The sequence below is a fragment of the Halichoeres trimaculatus genome, unplaced genomic scaffold (assembly GCF_033239565.1).
Source record: "Halichoeres trimaculatus isolate MK-OKI-2021-1 unplaced genomic scaffold, fHalTri1.1 fHalTri1_scaffold_9, whole genome shotgun sequence".
In the NCBI taxonomy this organism is placed as follows: Eukaryota; Metazoa; Chordata; class Actinopteri; order Labriformes; family Labridae; genus Halichoeres; species Halichoeres trimaculatus.
The window spans coordinates 23,833,306-23,860,237 of NW_027437188.1; the positions used below are offsets into that span (position 1 = coordinate 23,833,306).

The 26,932-nt window shown below is 40.4% G+C and overlaps 2 protein-coding genes across 3 annotated transcripts in view; both read left to right on the forward strand.

Annotated features, from left to right (window-relative positions):
- The first annotated feature begins 3,503 nt into the window (after positions 1 to 3,503).
- mfsd1 (major facilitator superfamily domain containing 1) lies at positions 3,504 to 14,914 on the forward strand. 2 transcript variants are annotated; one of them, XM_074680219.1, is made up of 17 exons: positions 3,520 to 3,896; positions 4,074 to 4,126; positions 4,329 to 4,441; positions 4,540 to 4,582; positions 4,677 to 4,744; positions 5,265 to 5,373; positions 5,473 to 5,575; positions 6,082 to 6,180; positions 6,464 to 6,575; positions 7,276 to 7,332; positions 7,819 to 7,975; positions 8,089 to 8,186; positions 9,017 to 9,129; positions 9,212 to 9,259; positions 9,435 to 9,501; positions 12,487 to 12,595; positions 14,329 to 14,914. In XM_074680219.1, exons 1-17 carry the CDS (start codon positions 3,728 to 3,730, stop codon positions 14,386 to 14,388), a joined length of 1,578 nt encoding a protein of 525 aa, XP_074536320.1. In that variant the 5' UTR covers positions 3,520 to 3,727; the 3' UTR covers positions 14,389 to 14,914. The 2 variants fall into 2 exon arrangements, with proteins under 2 accessions (XP_074536321.1, XP_074536320.1); XM_074680220.1 differs by lacking the exons at positions 12,487 to 12,595; positions 14,329 to 14,914 and adding an exon at positions 10,572 to 11,102 and having other exon boundaries at positions 3,504 to 3,896.
- Positions 14,915 to 16,028: 1,114 nt separating this feature from the next.
- The window catches only part of schip1 (schwannomin interacting protein 1), a 279,659-nt gene continuing 268,755 nt past the window's right edge, over positions 16,029 to 26,932 (forward strand). The window contains exons 1-5 of the mRNA XM_074679306.1: positions 16,029 to 16,179; positions 16,409 to 16,502; positions 22,804 to 22,871; positions 23,060 to 23,146; positions 25,472 to 25,613. Of these exons, the coding sequence (XP_074535407.1) occupies positions 16,157 to 16,179; positions 16,409 to 16,502; positions 22,804 to 22,871; positions 23,060 to 23,146; positions 25,472 to 25,613 (414 nt within the window). The 5' untranslated portion in view covers positions 16,029 to 16,156. The remainder of the gene's footprint in view (positions 16,180 to 16,408; positions 16,503 to 22,803; positions 22,872 to 23,059; positions 23,147 to 25,471; positions 25,614 to 26,932) is intronic.

Here is a 26,932-nt window from a genome sequence, read left to right on the forward strand (position 1 = left end):
AACATTTCACCCCCTCTGGTGTCTACTCTAAATCTTTCCTTGCAACAGTTGCTATATTGTATATGGCCACATGCATCCCCATCACTTTAACATAATGTGCTCAAATTTACTGTAAAGAGGTAGAAAACGTCACTATCAGCTCTACAGGTTGAAATCAAAAAGTAAAAAGAAGTAGCATAAAGGAAGTCCAGTGCAAGAAGAAACAGCAGATAGAGACACATGGGAAACCACAATTGCTGCCTGCATGCACAACAGAAGTAAAGCAACTGTGGGAAAGAAAAGCAGCCAATGAGAAGTGAGAGTGAAAACTGCAAAGGCAAGATCCTTCACACAAATGTGCTAATGTAAGGTTTAAGTGACTTGTAGTACAAAAAAAAAAAAAAGAGCTAAAAGACATGTAAGATATGACGAAATAAATGATTTTTTCTCTTACTTCAGACATGGTAAACATATATATTATGAAATATGATGCTTGATTGGTATTTAACCCTTTAACTTTCACTCCTTTAAACCTGTTTTCGTTCACTCTTGAAAGGGATATGAAGTCTGTTTCATTTTTAAGTCACTTGTGATAGAATAAAGCAGTTAACCAAGAAAAAGCGACTCACACTCTCTGGCTGGAGGTTAGACTTTCCATAGAACTAAATGTAAACCAAATCTTACAACACCCAGTGAACCTGCAAGCTTTTGGAAAAAAAGCTTTTCACAATATTGCAGTAGCCTTATTGCCTCATTAATTTTTGAACTGAAGAAGAGGAGGAAGAAAACACATAAAAAGGGGAATAAATTGACTTTTTCCAACACTGCAACAGCTCGAAGACAGGTTTCAGGACATTCACAAACTGGCTCTGCAGGATTAATGCCACCTCCCACATAATTTACAGTCATGTCTGCATGTGGCTCTGATTAATGTAATAATGAAATATGATCTTCCTCCATCCCACCCTCTGTCTGCTACGACAGAGCCTGATATTTGGGCAGGAAATTAATGAGCTTCACAACGGTCTGAGCGGCTACTGCAGCCGGGGGAAGGACCGTTCGTCACCCTCAGATTAAATCCTCTGACAGATGACCCTGCAGTGGTGAATTATATGAAATTCTAAATGACATTCATGGAAATTAAATAAACCCTGGAGATAGTGATGCCAAGCAGTATGCACCAACACAGCTACAGAGACAGAGGAGCTGGATGAATACGGGGCAGACGATGGAGGGGACCGACATGTTTAATGTAAGCTGATGTGTGTAAAGGGTTTATGGAACAAGGTAGTACAGCTCGCATGTTATAAAAACCTGTCAAGTTTACATGTAAATGATGCAAATCAGCAAAGATTTAGTAACAGTAGCATGTAAAGACATTCCACAGGAAAGACTTTGAAGCAGCTTACTGGAGCTTAAGCCTTAGGTCCAAAAGCAATTACGAGATAAAGTTAGAAAAGAAAAATCAAACCGAGCATGCATATCTCACTCTTCTTATAGATTTAGATATATATTTTCATTAGAACCAAACCCATAAACTGAGAAAGATCTCAAAAATCAGCAGGCAAAACTCAGCCTCAACTTTAAACATCGGGGGGAGCAAGTCACGCATAAAGTGTAAAAAAAAAAAAAAATTAAAAAAAAAAAAAGTGGACGTCACCTTGCTCAGCTAAAAGTGAGGCTGCCACTGAAACTGCTCCCCCAGAACACTTCCTGTAGTAAAGGTTAAAAAATCTGTCTCTTCATTCCGAATGAGCTGTGGTCAAACTTTACAAAATTAACAAACCACAGAGAAATGTTTCTCACATCCAAGTGCTGTGATTCAAGTCCTCTTTTTTTCTGTTAAGTTTTGTTTTCATTAGTTATTGGACTTTTCAAACTGGGTTGTACATCATGTTAACAATGACTGACAGTGGCCATTCCTGTGTAGTTTTTTGGGGGGTATAGTCAGATTTGTCTGGAGGGAGAGCCAAGAAGACATTAGACTTTCAAAAGGAAAAAAAAAAATTTTCACCATCTCTCATAGTCTCTACTTGCACTGACTCTGGCTGACCATTGGAAGCACCTGAGATGGGGTATTTTGTCTTCCAAACCATTCAGTTGTAAAAGGTGGAGTTACACTGTCTACTCTATATACAGTCTGTGGTCTGCCAAGTCTCTAAAATACGCAATAATAAATTATGGCCACTAGAGGGAGAGAAGAAGCAGACAAAAATCAGCACAGAAAATGTAGACCCAGTCACGATCCAAGCCCAAAAGCAGCATGACAAGCAAGGTCATAGGATATTGTCTGACTTTCCCAATAAGCATAAAAGTAAAAAACTAACTTGACAGTGTTTTAAGTTTATCAGTAACAATACAGTATGCCCACAGTTTTTCAATGAACACATATAACTATATATCAAGCAAAACAAATAATTAAGATAGAGATCAAATGTGAAGCAGGAAAAACAATTTTTGTTTTTGTTTTGGAAATAGTAATTAAATGCCAACCCACATCCGAGTCTTTACAGAAGTCAGCAACAAAATAAAAAAAAGAAGAAGAAAGAAACAGTGGCATAGTTTTTATCATGTCATGGATTCTTTTTACATTTCCATCATAAGTGCAAAAACAGCTGCTGGTGGCTTGTAGCCTGCTGTAGCTTGGGTTAGCCCAAGGCAAACTCCCCAAGACAAATGGGCTCATATTACTAAGACACTGGCTGTTTTCCAAACCACCTACTATACAAGCAGTGCCTTCTGCAACGATTCAATTTTACCTATTGTGATTCTGCAACAGGACTGTGAAAAGTTGGACAGATGATTCGCCTCTCATCCAAGATGTTCTGTTGAGTTCTGTTGTTGGAACTGATAAAGCGCTTTGGATCAGGGGTCAAACATCTTCCAACTCTGTACAGTCCAGTCGCCATGTTTTTTCAAGCCTTCAGAATAACCATGGCCTGGATAAATGAGAAGCTACATGGACATACCAGAAATAACAATCCCATTTTGCAACCGTTCACAGGTGTTCTCCTGCTATTCATTGATTTCAACAATCAACCATGTTTGATCCGTTCCTGTCCCTTCCCTCTGGCCAATATGGCAACCATTGAGTGTGAGCAGCGTCCACCATTCCACACTAAACTTATGAGTCTGTTCACAGCATTTCCTGTCAGGTGGGTCATGTCCACTGTCCATAGCATCTTAAAATCACACTTAAGTAAAAGTAAATATATTATGACATAATATAAATTTGATTAAGAGTAAAACTCAGCGTCTTTCAGGGGGCTTTTTTCAAGTGCCAAAGTGAGCCTCTACCAAATGAACACATTTATTTTGTGGACCCCTCTCCCATGAAAATAGAAGTAACATCTATGTTTTCATACCTTTGGTTGGATGCTTTAAAGATGCTAACCCCTCGTATGGGTCTCTCCTGCTTAATAGGCGTAATTTTTCTCCATATGCCTTTTCTTGCTGGCTGGTTTTAGTGTGATCCGTGCATTTTTCCACATTTGTAGGCAGATAAGACATCTTGACATTTTGTACACTTGACATGTTAGTCAGAAAAGTGATGTCTGGAGGTACTTGGACACAAACGATGCGCGCACGCTCCAGCGAAGATGTGTTCTCAAGCACGCGCTGAGTAAAACAGCTCCACAAACATGCAGCAAGGCGGGTTTCTGTTTGACTCCACGTGACAGCTCTGCCGGGTCATGTGATCCACCCTCGCTGCTGTAAACTTTCCTCCCGCATATCCCAACAAACGAACATGGCGGACAATGAGGAGCGGCAGCGTCTGTTGGAGGGGGACAACGATGTGCCGCCCGCTGACAGACAGACGACCGTGGAGCCCCGCAGACCGCTGCCTGCTATCTGCGACCCCAGCCACCTCCTGCACCGAGTGGTCGTCCTTGTATTCATGTGCTTCCTGGGATTTGGTGAGCGTTCAGAAACCCTTAGTATTAACTTCCCGAAGCATCTCAAAGTACTGCTGTGATGATTTGGGAATAAGTTTAACAGGTTAACCTTTTGGCTTGAAAAGAAATACACACGGTAAACTGTGCGGTCCGTATATATTATATTCCGTATATTATATATTACGTGTTTTTCTACAGGAAGCTACTTCTGTTATGACAACCCTGCTGCTCTTCAGACCCAGGTCATTCAGGTAATTAGATACTCGTAAATATGAAGTGCACATCAGCTGACTTCATGAAGAAATACATCTCCCCCTAGCTGAGACACATAACCCGATAAATGATTGAGTGTCTGATGTCTATCTTCTATTCTATAGCTTGAGTTTAGAATACTAACTTCAATCAATTGAGTCAGAGTGAATCTGATTGGTCTCTTCTTTCTCTTTCTACCAGGATCTGAACCTGAACACTGCAAAGTTCATGCAGCTGTATGCCTGGTACTCATGGCCTAATGTGGTTCTCTGTTTCTTCGGAGGTTTCCTGATTGACAGGGTTTTTGGCATCAGGTACAAACTCAGACAGGTGGCATTTATTTTGAGTACAGCGTTCGCATTTACACTTTCTGCCTTGCTCAGTGTCATCTCTCTTTTCTGGTATTTTATAGGTTGGGAACTATCATCTTTTCCCTCTTCGTATGTGCTGGACAGGTAGGTTTAGATTGAAATGTCATAAAAAGTGTTCCTTGTAAAGTGGATAAGATGACCAGGTTTTATAAAAGCATTGTATTACTGCTCTGCACAGGTGGTATTTGCTACTGGAGCCTTGGTGAATCAATTCTGGCTCATGGAACTTGGACGTTTTATATTTGGGTGAGTACAAATAAAAGCTTTGAAGCTTCAAGAACCTTATGTTGTAAACTCACACATTTTAGCTGACACAATTATCCATGTATGATATTACCACCAATCCTAGTTCTTTGTCTTAAAAACATTGACATAGAAAGTAGGTATGTACCAACCCAACTTTTTAAAATCGTGAAACAGATACTGATACCTTGGTTTTGGTGTCCGCATATACCAATAATCAATCCACCTAATACCAGTATTGATTTAACATTCTTTATTCCTTAGGATGAGCTGGTGAGTTATGTTTTGGTGACTTCAGGCTTCTAAAACTTGAGTTGAATAGATGAGCTCTGTGGGTTGGTCCATTGCTGCCAGTATTGGATCTAGCTTTCAGAGTCTGTATTAGACTGATACTCCTTACCAGGATTAGATCAGTGCATCCATAAAAAGCCTGCTCTTTAGGTCTAGTAAAGAGCCTATTGTGTCTAAAGATTGGGCTATGATTCATTCACTTTAAAAAGAAGATTCTTTTCTTTCCTGGTAGTATTGGAGGAGAGTCCTTGGCCGTAGCCCAAAATACATATGCTGTCAACTGGTTCAAAGAGAAGGAGCTCAACCTGGTGTTTGGCCTTCAGCTGAGCATGGCTCGAGTGGTAAGACTACTGCTGACAAAAAATTACATCATGAAAGAAATTGACATTTATTGATATGACGCATTTTTACTTCATTCTTTCTTATCTCTTTGTTTTAAGGGCAGCACAGTAAACATGAACATCATGGGCTGGGTGTACAGCAAAGTGGCAACTGTTGTTGGGGCTCCAGGACACACCACCCTGGGAGCATCACTCATGCTAGGTGTTACTTTCACTTTAATAATGAGCACTTTACTCAAGGACAAGCCAAGTTGTATTCACTCAGACTCAGGTTTCATGATCTTGATTTCCACCTGTAAAATATACTTGTTCCTTTCTCTGTAATTCCTGATCTCAGATAACACAGCCAACCAAGACGGAGAGAAGTGATATAGAGAACTAAAAGTTTCTCCCAGTAACGGATGAGTCACGAGTTAGAACAAGCGTCACTTCTTATAATTTCCCTTCAATGTGCTAAAGTGCTTCCACTTTTTATAGGCCTGGCAGTTAAAGTCTCCTTTTACTGTCTGCCTTGAATGCGCTGGTTTAACTTCAGTCTGACCATTACAGATAAAGTCATGTGGCAGTTGAATCAATCAGCAAGAACCTTTTTAACTGTTTAATTATCTTATCTCAAAAGTAATACCAGAAATTTCACTTTCTTATTTTCCTTTTTTTATCTCCTTCATGCTTCTTTAATCTATTTTAATTTCTCATAATTCTCCCCAGCTTCTATAACCTGCCTGTTTTCACTCTTCTGCGCCTTGGTATTGGGATACCTGGACAAAAGAGCTGAGAGAATCCTCCAGAAGGAACAAGGCACAACAGGTAATGAATGCTTCCTTTATCTTCTGTTTTTTTCCTCTTTGGCCTCATCTGTCAATAACGACTTGAGTCACCATTACTATCTGGAAGACAGCCTGTGCAGCCACGTTTTGTTTTGGTTGTTATCTGCTTAAGTTATCACTTTGCCGAGACAGTTTACCGGCTGCAGCACTTTCTCTTGCAGGCAATGACAGGGGTAGTTATGTGATATTTTATAATCTTCCTTTAAGAGTAAGCGGTGTCTCAAGTTCTTTTTCTTTGTGTGTGTTCTTAACTTGCATATTAGGTGAAGTGATCAAGCTGACAGATGTGAAAGACTTCCCTTTCCCCCTATGGCTCATCTTCATCATCTGTGTGGGATACTATGTCGCTATTTTCCCCTTTATTGGGCTGGGACAGTGAGTATTTCATCGTATCCTTCTTTCACTCAAAAGGGTTTGTGGTCTCTCACATTTTCAGCATCTTCTTTTATAACTGGATTTCAAAATGGAGGATCTGGATTTTAAGATAAAACACATCTTATTTTATCATATCAATTGTATTAGTTTGTTTCCGCATGATTCACCTGCTCACCAAGTTGTGTGATTTTGCTATTCCCTAGATTTATCTGCTGACACTGATGCTGTTGATATCAGATCACATATTTTTTGTTTTGCATAATTTCATAAAAACTTTAGGCCCTATTTTTCCTATTTTCACAACAATAGATGAAATACTTACCAGGATTTAAAATATCTAACATCATTTACAGTTGTGAAGAAAAATGTAGTACTCTTTCCAGGTAAGATCCTATTAAGGTAAAAACCCTGGATTGAATTGAGTCAGTACAGCCCTGAAGCTAACAGTACACAAGAAGAATCAGACAGGCAAGGCGCTTTGACAGATGTATGATGTATGCTTTGCATGTTTTTCCACAGAGAGCCTGTATACATGAGGAAAGTTGTTGTTGTGCAAATTAGGCAGAAAACAATGCATGGAGTACTGACAGCTTCCTGCTCCAAGACACCACTCTTTGTCATCTCATTTTGGGGTAACATACACATGATAAGACAAGAGCACTAAGTGTGTGAGCTCATCATTCTGTGTCTTTTTTTTCAGGGTGTTCTTCATTGAGAAATTCAATTTCTCTCCAGCTGAGGCAAGAGCTGTCAACAGGTAACAGAGAAGTCACTGCTGGCATTGCCTTTTTGGTTATATTAGTAATTAAATGTATGTCTCACCAAATTAAAATAGCTTTTTTTATTTTGAAAGTAAGAATTTGAGAGTAAGCACATGCAAGACTTTCAAAATCTTGCAAAACAGAAGTAACAGAAATCAAGCTGGAATCGGCTTCATGTTAGCAATTTGAAATATTTTGCACTCAGTCTTGACAGTGAAATAGAAAAATGTACCATAACTCAAGGCAACACTTTCAAGGAGTTGCATCAGTTTCAGTAAAGGCATCTCTCTGTATATGTATGGTTTCATGTTTCTCCAGGGTCAGCTTGAATCAGGCCATCCATAGCTGCCCTAATGCAGTTAAATGATACAAATATAAAGCAGGAATTGAACCTAATAGCTATAGTAGCTGTAATAGATCATTTGCTTTATAGTGCTGCAACACTCATCACTCATCCCATTCTCTCTTTGTTTTTTTCCCAGTATTGTGTACATCATCTCAGCCCCTGCATCTCCAGTTTTGGGCTTCATGGTCGACAGGACCGGCAGAAATGTGATATGGGTTATGATAGCTGTGCTTGCAACTCTCGCCGCTCACATGATTCTGGCTTTCACTTTTTGGAATCCATGGATTGCAATGGTAATGAAACCTCTTGTACCATTCACTCCAGTAGTCCGTGCTTAAATGTGCAGCTTCATGGTATATGTTTAAGTACTTATAGCATGTTTGTGTCTGTGTTTTTTCTCCTGTAGTCTCTCCTGGGCGTCTCTTACTCTTTACTGGCCTGTGCTCTGTGGCCTATGGTGGCATTCGTGGTGCCTGAGCATCAGCTGGGGACCGCTTATGGCTTGTATGTTGACTTGAAGGCAACTTTTTTATATGATCCTAAACACGTTCCAAGCTAAATCACAAACAGCTCAATTATTCTTGTTGTGATTTGTCATTTATACCTGACAAACTGATTGGACAACTCACAACAAAAATATTTTAATTTATCCTGAGGGTGGGACATCAGTCATTGCAGTTGCTCTACACAATAAAATGATCCAAGTAGCAATAAAAAGTACAAATAAAAAAAATTAAAGGATGAAATAATAAAATAAGTGAGAAGCATAACAGAATGAGAGACAGGAGACACAGCCTCATCTTGCACTAGCTCTCTTCCCTCAGGTTTTCCCCCCTTTGCATTTCTGTGCATCTTTAATATCCAGAGTTCTGAAGGAATCTCAAGTTATTTGGGCACTACCAACTGAGCATAGTGTAAACATATCAACAACAACAGAAAAAAGCCAAAAGGTTGTGATTTAAATGAGTTACAATCAGATGTATTACAAGTACTTTTTTACATTACATGGAATTTGTCTTGGTCTGTTGGTGCAGATAGTTGAAAATGCAGATAGCATAGATGAAAATTATATCAATTATGAACAAAAAAATTAAGAAACTTGCAGAGGTAAATGTGAAAAACAGTCCCCAACTCTCTCAAACCCCACGTCAAGAGAGGGCAGAGCTCGAAGAAACTGCCCATAACAAGTTTAGTTGAGAAAATCACTACACATCTTGCAGTTAAGGTTATTGATGTACCAAATTGAAGTGTTGTTTTCTTAAGCACTGAATCTGCAGCCATATTCACTTCCTCTTTTGTAACAGTGTTTAATTGACTCTTCTTACTTCCACCAGCATGCAGTCCATCCAGAACCTGGGCCTTGCTCTCATCGCTATGGCAGCAGGAGCCATACTTGACACCAGAGGATACCTGGTTTTAGAAGTATTTTTCTGCACCTGCATCTGCAGTAGGTTATCTTTGTCTGTTTTGAGATTGAAACCCCTATAAGATACTTTCAAGGCACATGATCATATGTTTTTTTTTCGCAGTTGCACTGATGGCAGTAGTGATGCTGTACTTTGTGGATTATCTCAGAGGTAAGAAACAAAACTGGAGGCTTTCCCACTGCGGCATCCTCTCTACACTCTTACCCCTCTGCCTCCTTTTCTGCACGTGGTATCTCTTCACTTCACTGCCACTCTTCATCACGCCTCACCCACTCCACAAGACTCAGCCACTTCTTAATCTCTTCGTCTCCCTCTCTTACTCCAGGAGGAGATCTGAACCGGTCAGCCTCAGCCAGAGCCATAGTCCAGGAAGAAGACTCTCCAGATGCAAAGTGAGTAGCTTTAAACCCTTCACCCTCCATCACTGCTGTTCCACCTACTTCTCCCAACAATTAGAGAAGCAGGATTAAAAACCCACTCATGTAATCATGCAGCAGAGGCATTCATGGACATGTTGATAACTCTTGTTCTCAATTTCTCTGAGTGTGACCTTTGAATCTAAATCTACTGATTTTTGTAGTAGGATTATTTTCTTTTAGCCCCTAAAACATCAAATGACACAAAAACGATGCTCAGCCTGTTTTTTTCTGCATCCGCTACAGTTCATGTTGATGTTTTCCTCATTAAGCTCCCTTAGAATAAGGTTATATGGATTTGTTCTTTGATCCTATATCTTATTCTCAGGCTGCATGACTTGCATACAGACAAGCAGATTACTGTGGATCCGCAGCTCCTGGTTTTAATGGCTGACAACAGTCAGGCGTGTAATGAGTCATATGATCCTCACTGTGTTTGCTGATTAGACTTTTAATTTTACTTGAATAATTATTGTTGAAAAACTGCTCAGAGCACTTTATGTACAGAACAATTAATAATCACTACAAGTGTAAATATTTCCCCAAAGAAAACTGTTTCTTAACTCATTGCTTAGCTTAAAGGGCCTGTGAGGACTTAATGCATCTACAAGGTACTTCATATATTCTTGTTTCCACAAGCTTTAAATACATTTTGATATTGCACCAAGAGCTAGCTGTTGCTGCTTCATTCTGCTGAATTATTACCCTTTTACCCAAACTATGATGGAGAACATAGTTACTATATAAGCAGACCAGAAGGAGAATTTTAATCCAGTTTCATTCTTTCTCTGTTCTGTCAATAACACACCACCTGTGCTTGGTTTATTTAGTGTTTGAAGGATACAACAACAGCATTCTTTCTTTTGGGTGTTATGCCTACTTCCTGTTTTCATTCTTTGTGGTGAAACCTGTTTCAGGCTTTTTTTTTTTATCACCTATACAATCGGTGTAACAGAAAACAGTGTATGTATTTGTTTTGAATGGCTCATGCTGTGTGGGAACATAGACTAATACTCTGTGTCTGTGCTGTGACTGATATTTTCCAGATGATGATGGTTAGGAGGGAACACACATCGTCCTGGGCTTCAGAGCCAGTCTGCTGCATTGTCCACCCCATAGCTGCCAGTCAAGTACCATGGGGCAGGACTGCACTACTGACTCCGCCCAGTGCCGGCATCTGTGGCTCTTCCCACCAGAACTGACTGTCTGGACCAGTCTTTACATTACCCACTATGAACTAATAGCTCAGTTCGGACTCTGACAAACAGTTTGGACTCTGACTTCTAACGCTGACTTCATCTCTTCCAAAGTTCAATTCTGGCTGACATGTGTGCGTGTGTGTGTGAGAGAGAGAGAGAAAGTGCAGGTGTTTGTAAAGTATTTCACTTTGGCCAGCAGCTGATGGTATGCTGTGAAAAGGTGCCTATAGACTTTTTAAAAGGAAGCTTGATTTTATTACCATTAATGGAGCATCAAATATGAGATTTCTATATTAATTCCATTGTTTTATATGTATATAGGAGTAACTGTGGATGTTTTTAAATGTTTTTATACAATTCTGTTATATTTACAAACTATTTTCAGCACTCTGTTACTTGCTTTGTTGCAGACAAATCAGCATCTCAATTATGCACATATTGTCAGGACTCACAAGTAATTGCCGATCATCCCTTTACTTACAGGACTCTCCCAAGGCAAACTTAGTTCATTTTCAGTTTAATCATACGTCTCATTGACCTTTCACGGGGGATAATCTTAAAAATGGCATAGCTTTTTATTCTTTAAGTTTTTATTGCTTAATTCTTTTATATCTTAATTCCTTTATCTGCTCTTCACTGGCCCCAGTTCATAAAAATGAATTTCCTCTTGCATCATCAAATGGCAAATTACTATAATGATAAAAAAAAGAGAGCATTACACTTTTGAATGCATTTACCCGTGTAATGGTATTCAGAAATTCAACTTTTAACAAATTGTTTTATTAACATGACCTTCTGAAAGATTCATTTCCGCACATAAATTATGTAGACTGCACTTCTCTCATTTATCTAGCTCAGGTAATTAACTTGTGGTGAGCAATGCCCCCCAAACTTTTACTTTCTTTATCTGGGGGATGAAACAAAATATTAATGCACTATGTTAAACTCTCACCATTTCAGTAACTGGAGATTAGATTTGTATCCCTGTGAATGAGACACATTCACTTCCTCTGTTAGGCAAATAAGTTAACGTAATATGATAGCCAATAACTCCTGAGAATCTTGTCTCCTTTCGGTCTCTTTTTGTGTGACATAAAGTTCACTGCAGGGTGTGGTGGTGCACTGACATTACTAGTTAGTGTGGTTATAGGTGCCAAAGAGCGCCATCACCCTTCACCAATGCTTCATGAAGTTGGAGCTGAAGCAGACTTGAAACACTCATTTGGGATCAAGTTACTGTAGGGAAAATGCCTTATGCATTAAAGGAAACTATAATTAGTGTTTAGTTAAGATTCTGTAATTGCACATCAAACATGACCTCAGTGTCATACAGATAGAAACGTGCTGCTCTCTGTATTTGTCTGTGTTTTGCACTTTAATATTCTGACAGCAGTGCAGTCTTTGCTAACTGAGAGTATTTGAGTTGAACAAAGCATTATAGTCTGTAAATAGAATATATTCATGAGTAATCATCGATCTACTGAATAGAGGGACATTGGAAGGAAAGTAACTTGAAAAATCTTTTTTTGTACAACCAAATCACATTTAATACCAAATTTTTCATGGAACAACAGCACTGGAATTAAATACATCTGTTGAAGCAGTTGTCTTCTCTGTCATTGTTAAATTTTGAGATAATTTGCTTGTGGCTTAGTTATACAATTTCTGTCACTTGTGCTGGTGGTAATGTCAATAATTCTAGTTATGTTACAGCTGGCTGTAGAAGCGATCAAAGACAGGTACATTGTTGTCATTCTTGCAGGATAAGGAAAAGGAGACCAAGTCAGCTGATAGTGGGTGAGCATGCTAGACTAGCACCCATGTCTGCTTTTGGCTTACGGAACAGGTACCTCTCCAGGCTTGGTGCACAGGTATGCAAACACAAACACAAACACACCATGTAATTAGAGTCAATACAAACAGAGTAATTTATTTTCAATGTGCATCTTTAATTGTGCCTAAAGAGGCTGGTCAGATTAGAGGACATTCACAATATTTTAACATTCTTACTCTGAAGGGTGGAAAGCTTGAATGGTATTATGCTTTACTGTTTTGATCAAGGTTAGCAGGTTAGCTCTTTGAGTAAAAGCTAACAACAGATGTCTGTGAAAATGTTAAAAAAAAAAAAAAAGACATTAATACTACTAATACTACTTTTCCACTAAAAAAATGACTTCTTCAAAACCAGCAAGCAGGACATTATTTAACTACTTCCTCACTAAAGTGACTGCGTGATAATTTTACACCATGAAGATGAAAAGATTTCAAGCTCATTGTACGTTAGCTTAACATCAAAGATATTAGCTTAATGGTTTAATGTTGAAATGAGCAGTGGAGTCATAACTGTTGGCTGCAAGTGAAACACAGAAATGTCACATTTGTAAAGAGTCAAATAAGCAGTGGCGTTTTCTCCCGGAGGCCAAGGGAAGCCATGCTTCCTCTCTTTTTTTAGACTGTAGCTGTGATTTAATGAAAATATTCCTTTGTAACAGTTTCGATAATTGTTCTGTGTTTTGTCACTGTTATCTCTTCCTTATTCCTCTCCTCTAGTTATTGAGCATTTTACAATGTGTAAAACAGCGCCCTCGTAAATGTTCTGTGGCAAATGCGTGGTGAAAATACGATACTGCACGCTGTTGTCCGCAAGGAAGCCAAGCAGAGTTGGCATCCCTTGGTGAAAAAAAACAAGAACGATTAACCAATCAGATGAGGCTGTGGTCATGACACTGCTCATCTGTGATTGACCAAGACTGTGCCAAGGGAAGCCACCCTGTCTTTGGCCTCAAACCAATCAAATCACAGTATCGTCATCCTCGAGCCACTGCATGAAATCAGGGAGCACATTAGCAGTGTGCATGAAGCTGTCGGTTGTATGTTTAAGTGGGCGGTTGAATGAATTAATAAGATGTTTAAGCTAAGTCAAGAGGACAACGTACGTGTGTGAATGAGTGAGTGAGGGTGGGAGAGTGAAAGGGCGTGTGTCGGTGTTCAAAGTAAGTAAAATGAGCGCTGTCTGGGCGCTCTAACAGGTCCGTTACATGAAATAGCGATATACAAACAGCAACACAGTCTTTTATGTACCCCACTCCCAAAATAAAAATACAGATAAGAGGCTTTGTCTCACTTGGCTTCCTCAAAAAAAATCTCCACGCCACGCCACTGCAAATAAGGCAACACGTCAAACTATTTTCAAGCTAATATTAATTCCAGCAATCAGGACATTAGTTAGAAACTCATGCCTTTCTTCTGAAATTATACAGAAAATTGAAAGGGTTACCAGCTCATTGGTTGAGTATTACAACTGTACCTGAATATTTCACCTGTCAAGTCACTATAAAAGCAACACATTGGACGACTTGCTAGCTAACATTAACTACATAATCTATGAGGAACTAAGTCTTGCTAATAAGTTACGCTATGTTCTTTGGCGGGCAAATAAACATTGAAGCCTCCCTCCATGAATTGAGCTACAGACTGACATTTTCCATTGGGGAAGATAGCAACCATGTTTTATTTGGTGGATTGGAGTTTATTTTACAGCAAAACTGGGAATTGTTTTTAACACTTTGTCATTTTGTAATGCCCCCTGCCCCCCCACTCTCAGCTTCCAGACCACTGCTCCACCCATCTGTCATCACTGGCCTACAGAAGTGTTCTGAAATGACACCCTCCTTTCAACTGTCTACACATCCAGTAGTGTGCCGCTCCAGACTAGTTTGCACTAACAAAAATGAGGCTGCTTACACAGGGTCCTCTTTTGAACAGTCACTTTAAACTTTTTGAGCATTTTTAATCTTCATGACTGTTTTTGTTGTGGGTGTTACACTGGACGTATGTTTTCTTATTTTAAATCATCACAAATTACTTTCAATTTTTGTGCACATCTCGTTTTTCTATTTGTCTCACACTTGAAGTATTGTACCTGTTTACAGAAACCAGATTTCGTTGCACTATGTAAACTTGAACCGATGCTTAGGGTGCCTAGGTGCTAGTTTTACGTTTCACTATTTAAACGGTAGAGGGCGCCAATTCTCTCAAATGTTTATCATCGTTGGCCACAGTTTCAACGTTTTAATTACTACCTCCAATGAGTTCCGCATTTTCAGTCCCATTGAGTGAATTTCCTTTTGTCTGCCTCATATGTTTGAAAGATGGCTGGAAGTAGAGGTGCACTGTAGTGGTTTTAAAAAGCCTCCTCACTTTTAAAGATGTGACCTGTTGAATGTTGCCATATGTTCTTTTATTTTTAAAATAATAAAATTAGTTGCATAAATACAGCTTGTGAATTTATTCTACAGTTTAGTGGTTTTAGTGCTGTCACTGCCCCTTGAATCCTGGTCACGGACACCTATAGCTGTGGTCTGCCCCTTCCTCTGCACCTTCCACATCCTTTAGGATTTTTTTTAAGGCTCAGATCATTTACCCAAAACCAAAGAACAGTTGATAACATCGATAGGGTGTGATATGAAACCAAGCAGCACATGGAAAAAAAATCATTATTTTTTCCTCAAACCAGAATCAGAATCAAAATCAGAAATACTTTATACCGTATCATACCAAGAGGTATTTTGGTATACTTTGAAAAGCAGAGGGAGTTAAGATGGATTTCATAAGCATTATTTAAAGTAAAATAAAAAAAAAGTTTTATCTTTTCTAAAGTCTGACAAAAAGGTTTTACTACCTAATATGCGTGAAATCTGGGCAGCAGCGAGGACCCATATTAAGTTAAGCGCAGAGGGTGGGAGTCGAATCGCTCCGGAGAAGCGCTTAGGGCTGAAATGGAGGTTCAGAAAAAGTAAAAGTAATGACTGGCCGGTTTTGAAAAAGCTAGGCTGAAGACTGGTGGCACGTCCAGCTGCTCTCGCATCTTAAACCAAAGCCCAGCAGACGCTGGGGGATGGATAGGCCTACTTGAAAATAATTTATAAGTGATCTATTCTAAAGTGTTCTATCTAGTAAATAGAGCAATTTTTATAAATGGAAACCTTGCCAATTGATGCAAACTACATCCCTTCTTTCCTTTACACCTGTCTGCTGTGTTAGTATGAGGTGAGCTGCTCTAATGTATTTTGCCCGTGCGTCCCACATCCTCACACTCGCACCTGGATGGTTCAAACCCCCTCGAAAGAACTCACAGATCTATACAGCCTATTGGCACACAGACAGTTAATCTTTTCAAATGACATAATCAGCTGCTATACTTTAGCACACTGTGCGATCGCCCTTCCCCAGGGAGAAGACGCACAGAATAATTAACGCGGTGATTACAGCCGATCGCCAAGTTAAACTGCACCGTCAACGCACGCGGTATAAAGGCGCGCGCACGCTCAGCGTCCCATTGGCTGCGAGAATTTTCCCAACTGTGGTCTTCTCTCTCCGGCTGGCTCCCGACTCACTTCTCACTTCATCCCCGTGTCTGTGTCACCGCGGAGATGCTGAGGAACGGCACGTACAGGTTGGTACTCATCCTCATCATGTACTGCAACAGTTCATATTTAAGAGAGACGAGAAGCTCCAGCACTGGCTGCTTCGACATGCACAGCTGACTGATTCACATCCTGCATGACGTTATCTACTCTGCAGCTGGACAGAGAGCAGTACAGGCTGTTCACGTCACTCACGGCTTTATTCTCTTTCACGTCCGGAGAGTTTATTGTGTCCTAACTTGAGCGGTGTCCTTCTAGGAGCATGTACCAGGGAGAGGAGGCGAGGCTGCGCAGCGGGACTCTGTCTGTGGCTCGGGAGAGGAAACACCTCGCTCTTTGCATTAATAACCAGGTGAGATGCATTCACATGATTTATTGGATCACATGGCATTGCATGTATCTTGGTGGTAAGACGCTCATGGATGCTGCTCTCTTTGGCTGAGGGAGCAATGATGTAATTCACTTTCTAGTCTTTTTTTAGTAAGTTGATGCTGGCACTGCTGGGGTGCAAACTCTCTTCTAAGCAGAATAAAACAAGAGAAGTAGAAGACTGTATCAGAATTATAATTCTCTGCAGTATGACAAAGCTTAGGCAACTGTTCCCCTGTGGTTTAGCAGCTGGGGAGACAACAGAGAAGTATCAGCACCATGGACAGTGAAACCTTCTTCTCTGAAACTAAAACAAAGCCTCTCTTATTCTTTTCCATGTAGTGCAGCCTTAACCGCTGTAAACTTGTCTCTCTTTTAACTCATTCAATCGGCACAGTTGGCTGAATGCAATTTGTGCTTTTCATGTTGTCTATGGGCCACTTCAAAATTTCAGTCATGGCAGCAGCTAAAAAAGGTCTCATTAACACCACATAACACACCTCCTGCTATAAACACCTTAGTTATCAGAAGGCAGCAGTGAAGGAATGCAAAGCCAAACTTCTCATTGTCATGTAAAAGAAGGAGATGCCATTAGAATCTAAAAGCAGCTGATTTTTAAGGAAAGCAAAAGTTTATTCCTTCACACACAAATGAGAACAGCTAGAATCATGTTTAGCAGATGTGGATGATGTTTTCTTCATGTGTCTGAATGAATGTAGGTGCAGAAGTTCACCTGGTTGCATAGCGCTCCTGAATATTTAATGCCCGTGATGTAGTGTTGCGCATTATTGGCGACCGGGGATATTGAGCGCGTGAGCCCTGAAAGCACTGTTCCATCACAGCTTTTGACTTACTCTGCAATATATTACGATGGTGCAACACCCCCTCCAACACGTACACACACTCACATGTACATGTTCTTTTAAAGTTCTCGTTTCACCACCAGATTTGCTTTTCCTTGCACTGCCTGAAAGTTGTGTTTCATCATCACTGCAAAAAGATAACATTTCCAAATTGATCCAGCTTGACATGTGAAGGATTCACCTATAATTGGTGTGTGAAATGCAAGTCATCAAACATGAAGGCTTCCCTGGTTGCTGTGTCTGTGCATGTGATTCAGATTCATTGTTGAGGCGTGAATCCCCCCTTGAGAAACCCATTAATCTAACCAGCTATTACCCCATAATCAATGGGACAGCTGAATTTTACAGCCATGGGGTCCTAGTTGTTAACAATTTTACACGGAGCTTATTTAAACAGCATGCCGAGCAGAGGGAGGGTCACGTTTAATGGGGTTAAGCATGAAATACACTGTGCAGGTGACACTGTTGACACAGCAGTTACAGCCTGAATCTTACTATCATTCATCTACACCATGCATGGAGCCCCTTGCTGCACCTAATTCAATGAACATGCAGAGAAAATGTCTCAGGATTTTTAATGGGCACAAAGGTGTCACTCAGGCCCAGTAAACACAAACTGTGGGAGTATCAGCTGATTCAGCCTACTGTAATATATATAGAGGGATGTGCATAGTGGGAGTGTGGTACCAGGGAAGGGTGTCATATTTCAGATGTGCATTATCGGCTCTCCCCCAGTGGGACAGAGCTGTGCTGAGTGCTGTTTGCTCCGGCTCACTCAAACGCCCCGCGATTGAGTCGTAATAACCCGTGCAGGATCAGGATGAGCCTGCATGCTGACAGATAGGTGTCTTCTTGCCCGTCACGGTCATATATATTGCTGCGTCTGTGTGTGAGTGCGTGTTTGTTTTCACTCAGTGCCACAGAAAAATTATGACGTGCATTTTCTTTAAGAAGGAGATACACCATAACTCCTCCAAAAACAAACATTAAAGGTGCGTGCATGAATGCACACTTCTGTCATTTCTATCCTGTCCTATTTTAATGTCTTGGGATTCTGATTTCAGCCAAACTTGATGAGTCTGTTTTTGATCACTGAAAGAAGCTCCCTTATCTACTCATAAGCACATGTTGTTGAAGGACTACATGTATGTACAAACGTGCTTTCAATCCCTCCCCCTCCGTATGTTAACCAGAGCAGCTCCCCATTGGTCAACAGTAGCAGGGGGAATAGTCCCAAGCACATTGTGACAGCGTGCTTCTCATCTCAAGCTCCACACTTTTTGAGATGTCTTGGTCTTATAAGATTCAATGTATGGCCTCTTCCTCCATCTTTTTATTCTCCTCCACCTCATCACAAATGGTCCAGTCTCTGTAGTACTGGTCTTGTGTATTTTCTGTGTGTATTGGTGCAAAGGATGGGTACTGAATTAGGTACTTTTAGTGGTGCCAACTGAATTCCATCTGTAGTGCTAAGAACCGATTCACATAAAATAAAATGGTACTACAAGGCATCCTCGTGACTGTGTGGGAGTGGAAGAGTAGGCGATTTTCCATGCTGGACATGACCACAGCATTGAAAGTTTATATATTGATAAATACATGTGTCAAATTGAAAACCTTTAAGATTTTATCATTAAACAAATTAATATTTATACCACATAAACACACACAAAAGTAATGAAAATTGGTGCCATTGAGTACCAATACTGATTGCCAGGTACTGGGCATTGGTACCGTATTGTTACGAATGTGAAAGGTCCCTATCTCCAGTGCCAATATCATTCATCACAAAAAATGTTGTCCATTTTTTGGTATGGTCTGTGTTTTACCTATCGAACCCACCCTGAATACTTATGACAGGATGTTAAAGGCAGCTCTGGGACCCATTTGTTTAAATTTCTTGAAGAAATAACAAACATTTGAAAATGATGAGAAATTATTTGTGAAACTGTGGTGTTTAAACACAGTAAACTAAGGTCTCTTTCTTCCCTGTTGTGCCTAAAAATCTGTTTTTCGAGGATGTTAAAAAAAACTGCAGTGAAGGCATAGAAATAAAAATAACCTCACAACAATATGTGTGCATCCTCATCTGTCAGTCTACACCTCCTGCTCCAGCCTGCTACTGATGTCTGCATGACTGCAGATGCCTGAGTGTTATTGTGTGGATGTATAGCTTGTACACACTGTTATCTGATCTGTATAAAACTGCTTCCTCTCAGCAGTTCCAGCACAATAAAAGTTTATCATTCTGATTCTTAGTCAATTGAAACCAGAGTGTCCTTTCCTCTCCCTCTTTTGCTTTTTTCTAGCCTCCTCTCCACTCCAATGTGATTTAAAGTTTGGAGGAAAATTACATAAATACATCACTTTCCCGCAGAAGTGCATGATTTTTCCTGATAGCCATAACAGTAAGAGAAAATAGCCTTTCAAATCATGTAATCTCACGAGCTCATCAGTAACACCTCCATTTCTCAGTGGGCTAGTCTTCTCTCTCTTATTTTTTCATCCAGGCAAAAGAGTAAATGTTGACTCCCATATTACTCCTCACACGCGCCGCGCATGTAAATTGATTCCCGATGTTGCGATTAACTCAGCTACAGTTGCCGCTCCTGATTGGATGTCTCCCCCGGGTTGATCAGCAAGTTGATCCGCAGCTAAACATCCGATAGTCTGATGCAGATGTTTGAAAGCTGCAGTGAAATCCCCTGTGATCAGATAGACGTATGTTTACATGTGACTGTGCATTCAGGTGTGTTTGTTCTCTCAGTGCACTCAGGTGAGTGTCTGATAAAACTTACAAGCCTGAAGGGCACGACAAGCTGATCTCACACGCTCAAAGGAACAATCTTTGTTCTTGGTTTGTGTGTGTGTGAGAATGTGTGTTTTAGTGTGGCATCCAGCTCAGCCTGTCATCGATCTCTTTGAAGGAACTGGGACTCTGAGAAATTATGATTTTAATAACTCATAAATTAAAGGGCAGCAGACTTTCTGTTGTTCTCTCCATCCTTCCTGCCTTTTCCCCCTCCTTCTCTCATTTTTCAAAGACATAACGCTTATTTCCGTCTTCCTCCACCTTCCCCTGCCATTCACTGTATTGATTGCCCTGGTTTCAACATAATGCGATTAAGCTGCTTGCATGCTTACAAATTCCCATTTTAATGCAATCATACACACAACTATTAATTAAATGAAATGCCATGTACCCTATAGGCTACATGTAATGCATTTTCCCTGTCATCAGCTGCAGTTGTGTTCTCTCTCTTCTCTTTCTACTGCTCTCGTATAACTTTAGTGCATTCTATCCGCTCCACCGACCCTATACGTTACTGCAGGTTGTAAACTGAAAGGATAGTTGCAGTAAAAGATGAGTAAACAATGATTGTAGCTGCAAAAATGACCAACACAAGTATATTAAGAAAGCGCTTCAATCTATAAAAACTCAAACAGTTCATGTTTACAGTTTGAGTCTATGTTAAGGTCATGCTTTTTATGGTCTAAAATACTGTCATTTGACATTTAGTTGTTATAGTGTCAATTAAATGCATTTCTGTGGCTTTAAACTTGACATCCCAGCCTTTGTACGACCCCAATTTTATGCATTTTCCAGCGTGTAAAACATGAATTTCAGTAGTACAGATTTATTCAAACATCCTCAGTATCATTTGTCATGGATTCTTATTTTAGCCCGAGGTTTTGGATGGCATCTGCAGTGAACGCAGCATCGCACTTGTTGACACTGTTGTATTATAAACCCTTATTGGCCTTTTGCCTCGCATCCTGAACACTTAATCCTCGCTGGCTGCTGGAAAAATGAGGCAAGAACATTCAGAACTGTTGAAGTAATGCAGATTGAGGAGGAGCAATGTGATTGAACAACACACACACAAACACCCAGATATTACAACTTGGGTTCAAATGCAGGACGAGCCATGCATGCTTTTGGTTCAACATTTTATAGATATTTATACAAATGGCAGAAAGAGTTTAAAGCATATTTTTGCATAAAGCTGTTGGAAGATTCACTCCTGTCTCATCCAGAAAAACAGACTATTTAGTCATGAGAAAAAAATAGTGTTACAACACTGTATAGCTGCTCAAATACTGTTGTGTAGTACATGCATGGGTTTATGGTTTTACATCTGTCATTCCAGAGGATATAAATAAGTCATCCACCCATACACTACCAACAACTGGCCAGATGTTGTTAGTCATACAGAAATACCTCAAATTTGGGAACTTAAATTTAATCTCTCTTATCTGGTAAAAAATTGTCTAACAGAAAATATGCAAAGACAAAGAAAATGTTATAAGTCTGTTTACACTCTGCAATTTCTCAAAATTGAGATATAGAGAAAAAAAAAAGGATCACTTTGCATGTTTTCACAAGTAAATAAATCCCATTTAAAAATATCACCCTTACTTCATACATCATGCACAAAACACTTGAGGGTTGTTGTGATTTGTCCTTTTTTTCCCTGTCTCTTTAGCTGCAGACTTACCTCTGATGAAGTCATTAATATTATTAATAACCTAGACATCACTGTAAAACCTCACTTTTTGGATTTATTAGACTACTGCTTTTGCATTTAATCATGCATCACTTGCTTTTTGATTCCTGCCTTGTGCTGATATTTTATAAATTATTACTGAATGAATCTGTGATTTTTCGTGCATGAAGCTACGCATTAATTTATGATAATTCATGTATGCTTTCCATAAAGTGTTACTGTATCTGCCCTAAGAGCTGAAGAAAACTGCTGAGTCTGGTTTAAATTCCCCGAGGGATCATAACTACAGGGTCACCTTACTCATTACACATACTGTATGTCATTTGATCCTCCTGATTCCAGAGCTGAATGAACTCTTACACTCAGACACATGAACCCAAACAAACACTCACAGCTTGCACCTTGCCAGCCAAAACAGACATGAGTGAATACTTGAGATGGAGTGGAGCTGCTTTGCTGCTTTGGGAGCACATCCATCTGTCCAGTCCCATTGAGCTCGATGGCAGTGGACCCAGACTGGCCTGAGTCTGGCCTCACCTCCCGTCCTGTGTCCGCTGCCCAGCTGCTTGGCACCTGCGCTCAAGCTGTTGTGCACTTGCAAAAGCATACCAGCTGTTTTTGCCCCACCTTCCAACATGTGTGTAACTATCTACACCTATGCTAACCCAGATGAGAAACAGCCATCCTCAAGACTTATAAAAAGATATCGTAAAACCATAAAAATACACTTTGCCTCGGTTTTGAAGTAACACAGCTATGCCTAACAAAAGCTATGTGGGGGTGGAGGAGCAATTACACATACAGGAAATTCCTCTAATTTACTGCTGCAGCGTATCACAGCACAGATTCTCTTTTCTCTGGTTCATGGTAGAGAGAATTAAAAATCCTGTTAACATATTGTTGCTCTTCACAGGATGAGGTGAAGCGATACCATCGCTACTGCAACCACAGCGGAGGACAAGCAGTTCCCAAGGTGGAGAGGTGAGTCAGTAGTAATGTTCCCACTGTAATGTGAAAAGTACAGTTAGTGGGCAACAGTTAAAACCCAGTGAGGTTTGTTTATCACAAGTTAAAACAAATGCAGCTACATCCTGCTACTCATGAAAACAGCCTCTATTACAGAGAGCAGCAACTAACAGTGTGCGCTGTTCTTGTTTCTGGTAACACAGAGCCCGTCCACATAAAGGAGAGGAAGAGGATGACAACACTCACCATCGTCGTGAGCAACAACAGCACTTGGAAACCAAGGCTATTGTGTGAGTATCTCCTTAGGTTTTTTTTTTTAGATGCTCCTGTTTCCAAAAAAACAAACTGTTGTGACATCACCTGTTGAAGTACAAAATACTCGTTTTGGACCTTCAGGCATGCTGCTTTGGTAATCTATTGCTTAAAAAAAAGTGTTAACACATCACTACCTCTATGTACTTGTTGACAGACCTCCACTGACTCATTTCATGAGAGACAGGTAGCTTTGCCCTTGAACAAATAAAACCCTGCTCTCTTGCCGATTTTGTTGCAGATGGAAGCATAATTTACAAAATGTTCGAAGGAAGAGTTCAAACTTCGCATCGAAACCATGAACCAGTGGTTTGTTACTCTAGGATTTACAGAGGGGGTATGATGCTTCACTACATTTAAACATGGATATAAAGTAGCAGTGCCTTATTTGAATACTCAACACACCAATTTCCAACTGCTTCACATTCAAATGTTGATAAATCCCTTAATCGGTCTGTAAACTGCTCAAAGCAATCCAGTCTAAAAAGAAGAACAAGATTTTCACAAAACTTGCTGAAATGATGTCGACATCACACAAGGATTATCTTTGGTCTTCCCTGGTTCATGACCTTCTGCAGGGGCTAACCTCCAAAAAACAATGTCTGCCTTTTGCTCAGCCCCTGAAAGGCCTCCAAAGAGCTGGCCAATCGCAGGGAAGGGGGTTTGTGGAGCGGGAGCCTTAAAGAGACAGTAACTAAAACGAACTCTATTAGATAAAGGTTGTAAGTAAGAATTTTTCTTTTCCATGGAACTAAGGACTTTACGAGGGACCAGTGCCTACTTTTAGTTGTGGGCTTACCAATCAACCCCTTTAATTTAAACTTTCAAGGTCAAGGAATTGGGACAAATTTTTAACGGTTGTTGAAAGACTGGTGAAAGTCCTTGAGAATGTGCCATTTTTTTTCTTACACATACATATCAAATAAGTGTTAATGATAATCAAAAGCCTTTCAAGAAGGATGCAGCCATTAATGACTTCAATCAATGCTCTTTAAGCTAAAACACAGTTTGATCCCTGTCATCATCATGCTGAAGATGGCAGGGATCAACCCTTGTTTTGCCTGTCAAAACTGCATCAAAAAGCTCAGAACGGACATAGCACAGGTTGAACCATTTATTAATGTTGACCTGTCTTTGACTTCTATGGTGTCATTGTTGCTGTATGGCCTCTGTTGTTGTCTTACTGCCCTCCTCTGGTCTGGTGATGTGGTGCAGTTAATTTTATTGTTTTCCTCCATGTCACTGACCTGATTTGCATAATCTCGCAAGGACCTTAGGCCCAAAAATCAATGCATCACAGGAACACTTTAGTTCCTGGAAGGGTAGTTCTAGGGACTAAATGGCTCCTGGGCCCTCTGGCCTCTTTAGTTACATTAGGAGATGGTGGCACACCGTCTTTTTTTCATGCAGTATATGTTTTTATTCAAGAGGACACATCTATTTTGAATCATCAGTATCACATGTATCTGTGTTTTTCTGATCATATTTGTTTCTGTTTTTGTACATTTACTTTAAGTGTTGCCCACCAAATGTTACCAATGACATTAAAGGGCTTTATGTTGGTTGTTCAGCTTTAATTCAATCTTAAATCTGATTAGATTTTGGAGCTGGGTTCAGAGGGCACCTCTGAGTGCAGGGACCCTCGTAGACTGCCATGTAACACCACTTTACTCTAACACTTTATAGGTGTATCAGGGAAGGACAGCTCATGCCTCAGGCTTTCACTTCCTTGAAAGTCGAGGGAAGAAAAGAGGAAGCCGATGTTTGTGGCTGGAGTTAACATGATTGGGGTGTAGAAAGGTGAGACAGAAAGGTAAAAAAAACACTGGAATAGGAAGCAAAGAAGGAAGATGGTAAGTGGAGAGGAAAAAAACAGCAAAGAGAAAAAAATGGGGATGGAGGAAGAAGAGGGAGGGGGATTAAGGTATTGGTTTTGGAGCTTGGAGTTATGGCTTAATTCAGTTTGTTCTATTTGGCTCAGCTGTCTCTCTGCTCCACTGGAGGTGAATGTGTTTCTCCATTGGGTAATTGATCCAACACTCCATCCTGGACTCTGCCGTTGGGGTAACTATGGGGATGAAAGAAAGTGGAAAGTGAAAGGTGGAGAGAAAGAGAGGTGTAGAGGTTGTGAGGAGGGGCGAGACAGGTGGAGACGGATCAGAAAAGTGTGTGATGAGAATTAAACAGAAAGAAAGGGGAAATGATGTCCCAGAGGAAAAGTGGGAAAGTCTGAGGCGAATAAATTTGGGGAGGTTGAAACTACCTTTATTTCTAATTTTCATGTTGCCCTCTTATGTTTCTAGGATTCAGCGGGCCTGGCGTGCGTGCACATCTCGCAGAGGAAACCGGCCAGAACAAGACAAGAACCGTACCAGCAATCATCAGGATGAGACGCTGACTTCGGAGAGCCTTCAGGACTCTGTGACAACCACCAATATTTCTACAGTAAGGCCACGTAAAGATTTAAGACAGCCATATGGTGCAACGCCGCGGCAGATGGTGATACATTCTTTCAAGTTACCTGCTACGTAGCTTGAGTTATCAGCTTTTGTTACCCCTGACGATGAAAAATAACATGTGAATAGTTGCATGGATGGATAGACTAATAAAGAGGGGAGCGAGGGAGGGAAGGAGGTGGGGTGTTTACCTCCAGTGTCATCTGTGGGACTGCGGGGGTCGTATTTGGTGGAGGTGGATACGATGCCAGCTGGCTTTGTGCCCAGATCTGTAATTAGCCGTTAATTAGGTAAATTTTCAAAGCTGGTTGATTGATTAATGAAGTGCCTCTGCCCTTGTCCTCCCCCCAATCACCCACCTCCTCTTCCCTTCCTGCTCCCGAGGGAGCTCAGCTGAGAATTAAACAGTGCTCACAGAGCATAGCAGCCAAACAAATGCAAGAGGAAAAAAAACGAGTGTTAGAGGACTGAGGAAAACAGTGAGAAGGAGAGGAAGAGAGACAAAAGCATAGATAAAGAGATGAGTGTTAAGAAATGCCTTCAGATCACTTCAGGTTTTAAGTGACAGACGAGGACTCACAGACACAAACACATTCACAGTCTGCTCGGCTGCTTTCTCAGTCTGTGCTGGCTCTTGCAGTGTAGTAATCACACAAGCTCCCCACACACTCTCTGCCCACGCTCTTTGCAGAGACTCAGCACTGAAAAACATGATGTCATGTCTGCATACTCACCAGTGTGAGTGTGTGTGTGTGTGTGTGTGGGATGCATCTTTTTCCCACTCTCTTTTTAAGCATTGCTGAAGGGAAGCAAGATTCCCTCAGCAAACAGATGGGCTGGTGTCCTGGTGAGACTGGATGTGTGTGTGCTTTGTTTTTAGGTTGTTTGTTCTGCTTGAGAGAGTTTGTTGTTCATTAGCACAGCAGCAAATGTCTTCCTAATTAGAAAGTTACTGTAACTTAAGAACCAGGGAGACAAAAACCCTTCCCCTCTTCTTTATTTCCCCCTCTTCTGTAGCTTTTACCCACAGGTTTTTTTTTTTTTTTTTTTACATTATTTAAAGTATATCATATATTCTTTATAAGATTTAGTATCTACCACCCACCCAATATCTGCAATGCAGCTGTGACTTGGTAGGGTAGTATCATTCCTTTGTGGCATTGCTCAACACCTGTTTCCTCACCTAACATTCGTCAAAAGTTTGAAGTTTTCAAGTTTGTTACCACGCATATTTATTTTCATTTTTTCTTTATACTATGTTACTTCTCTCCAGCTTTCAAAAGCTGAATATTCTACTTTTTTCTCAAT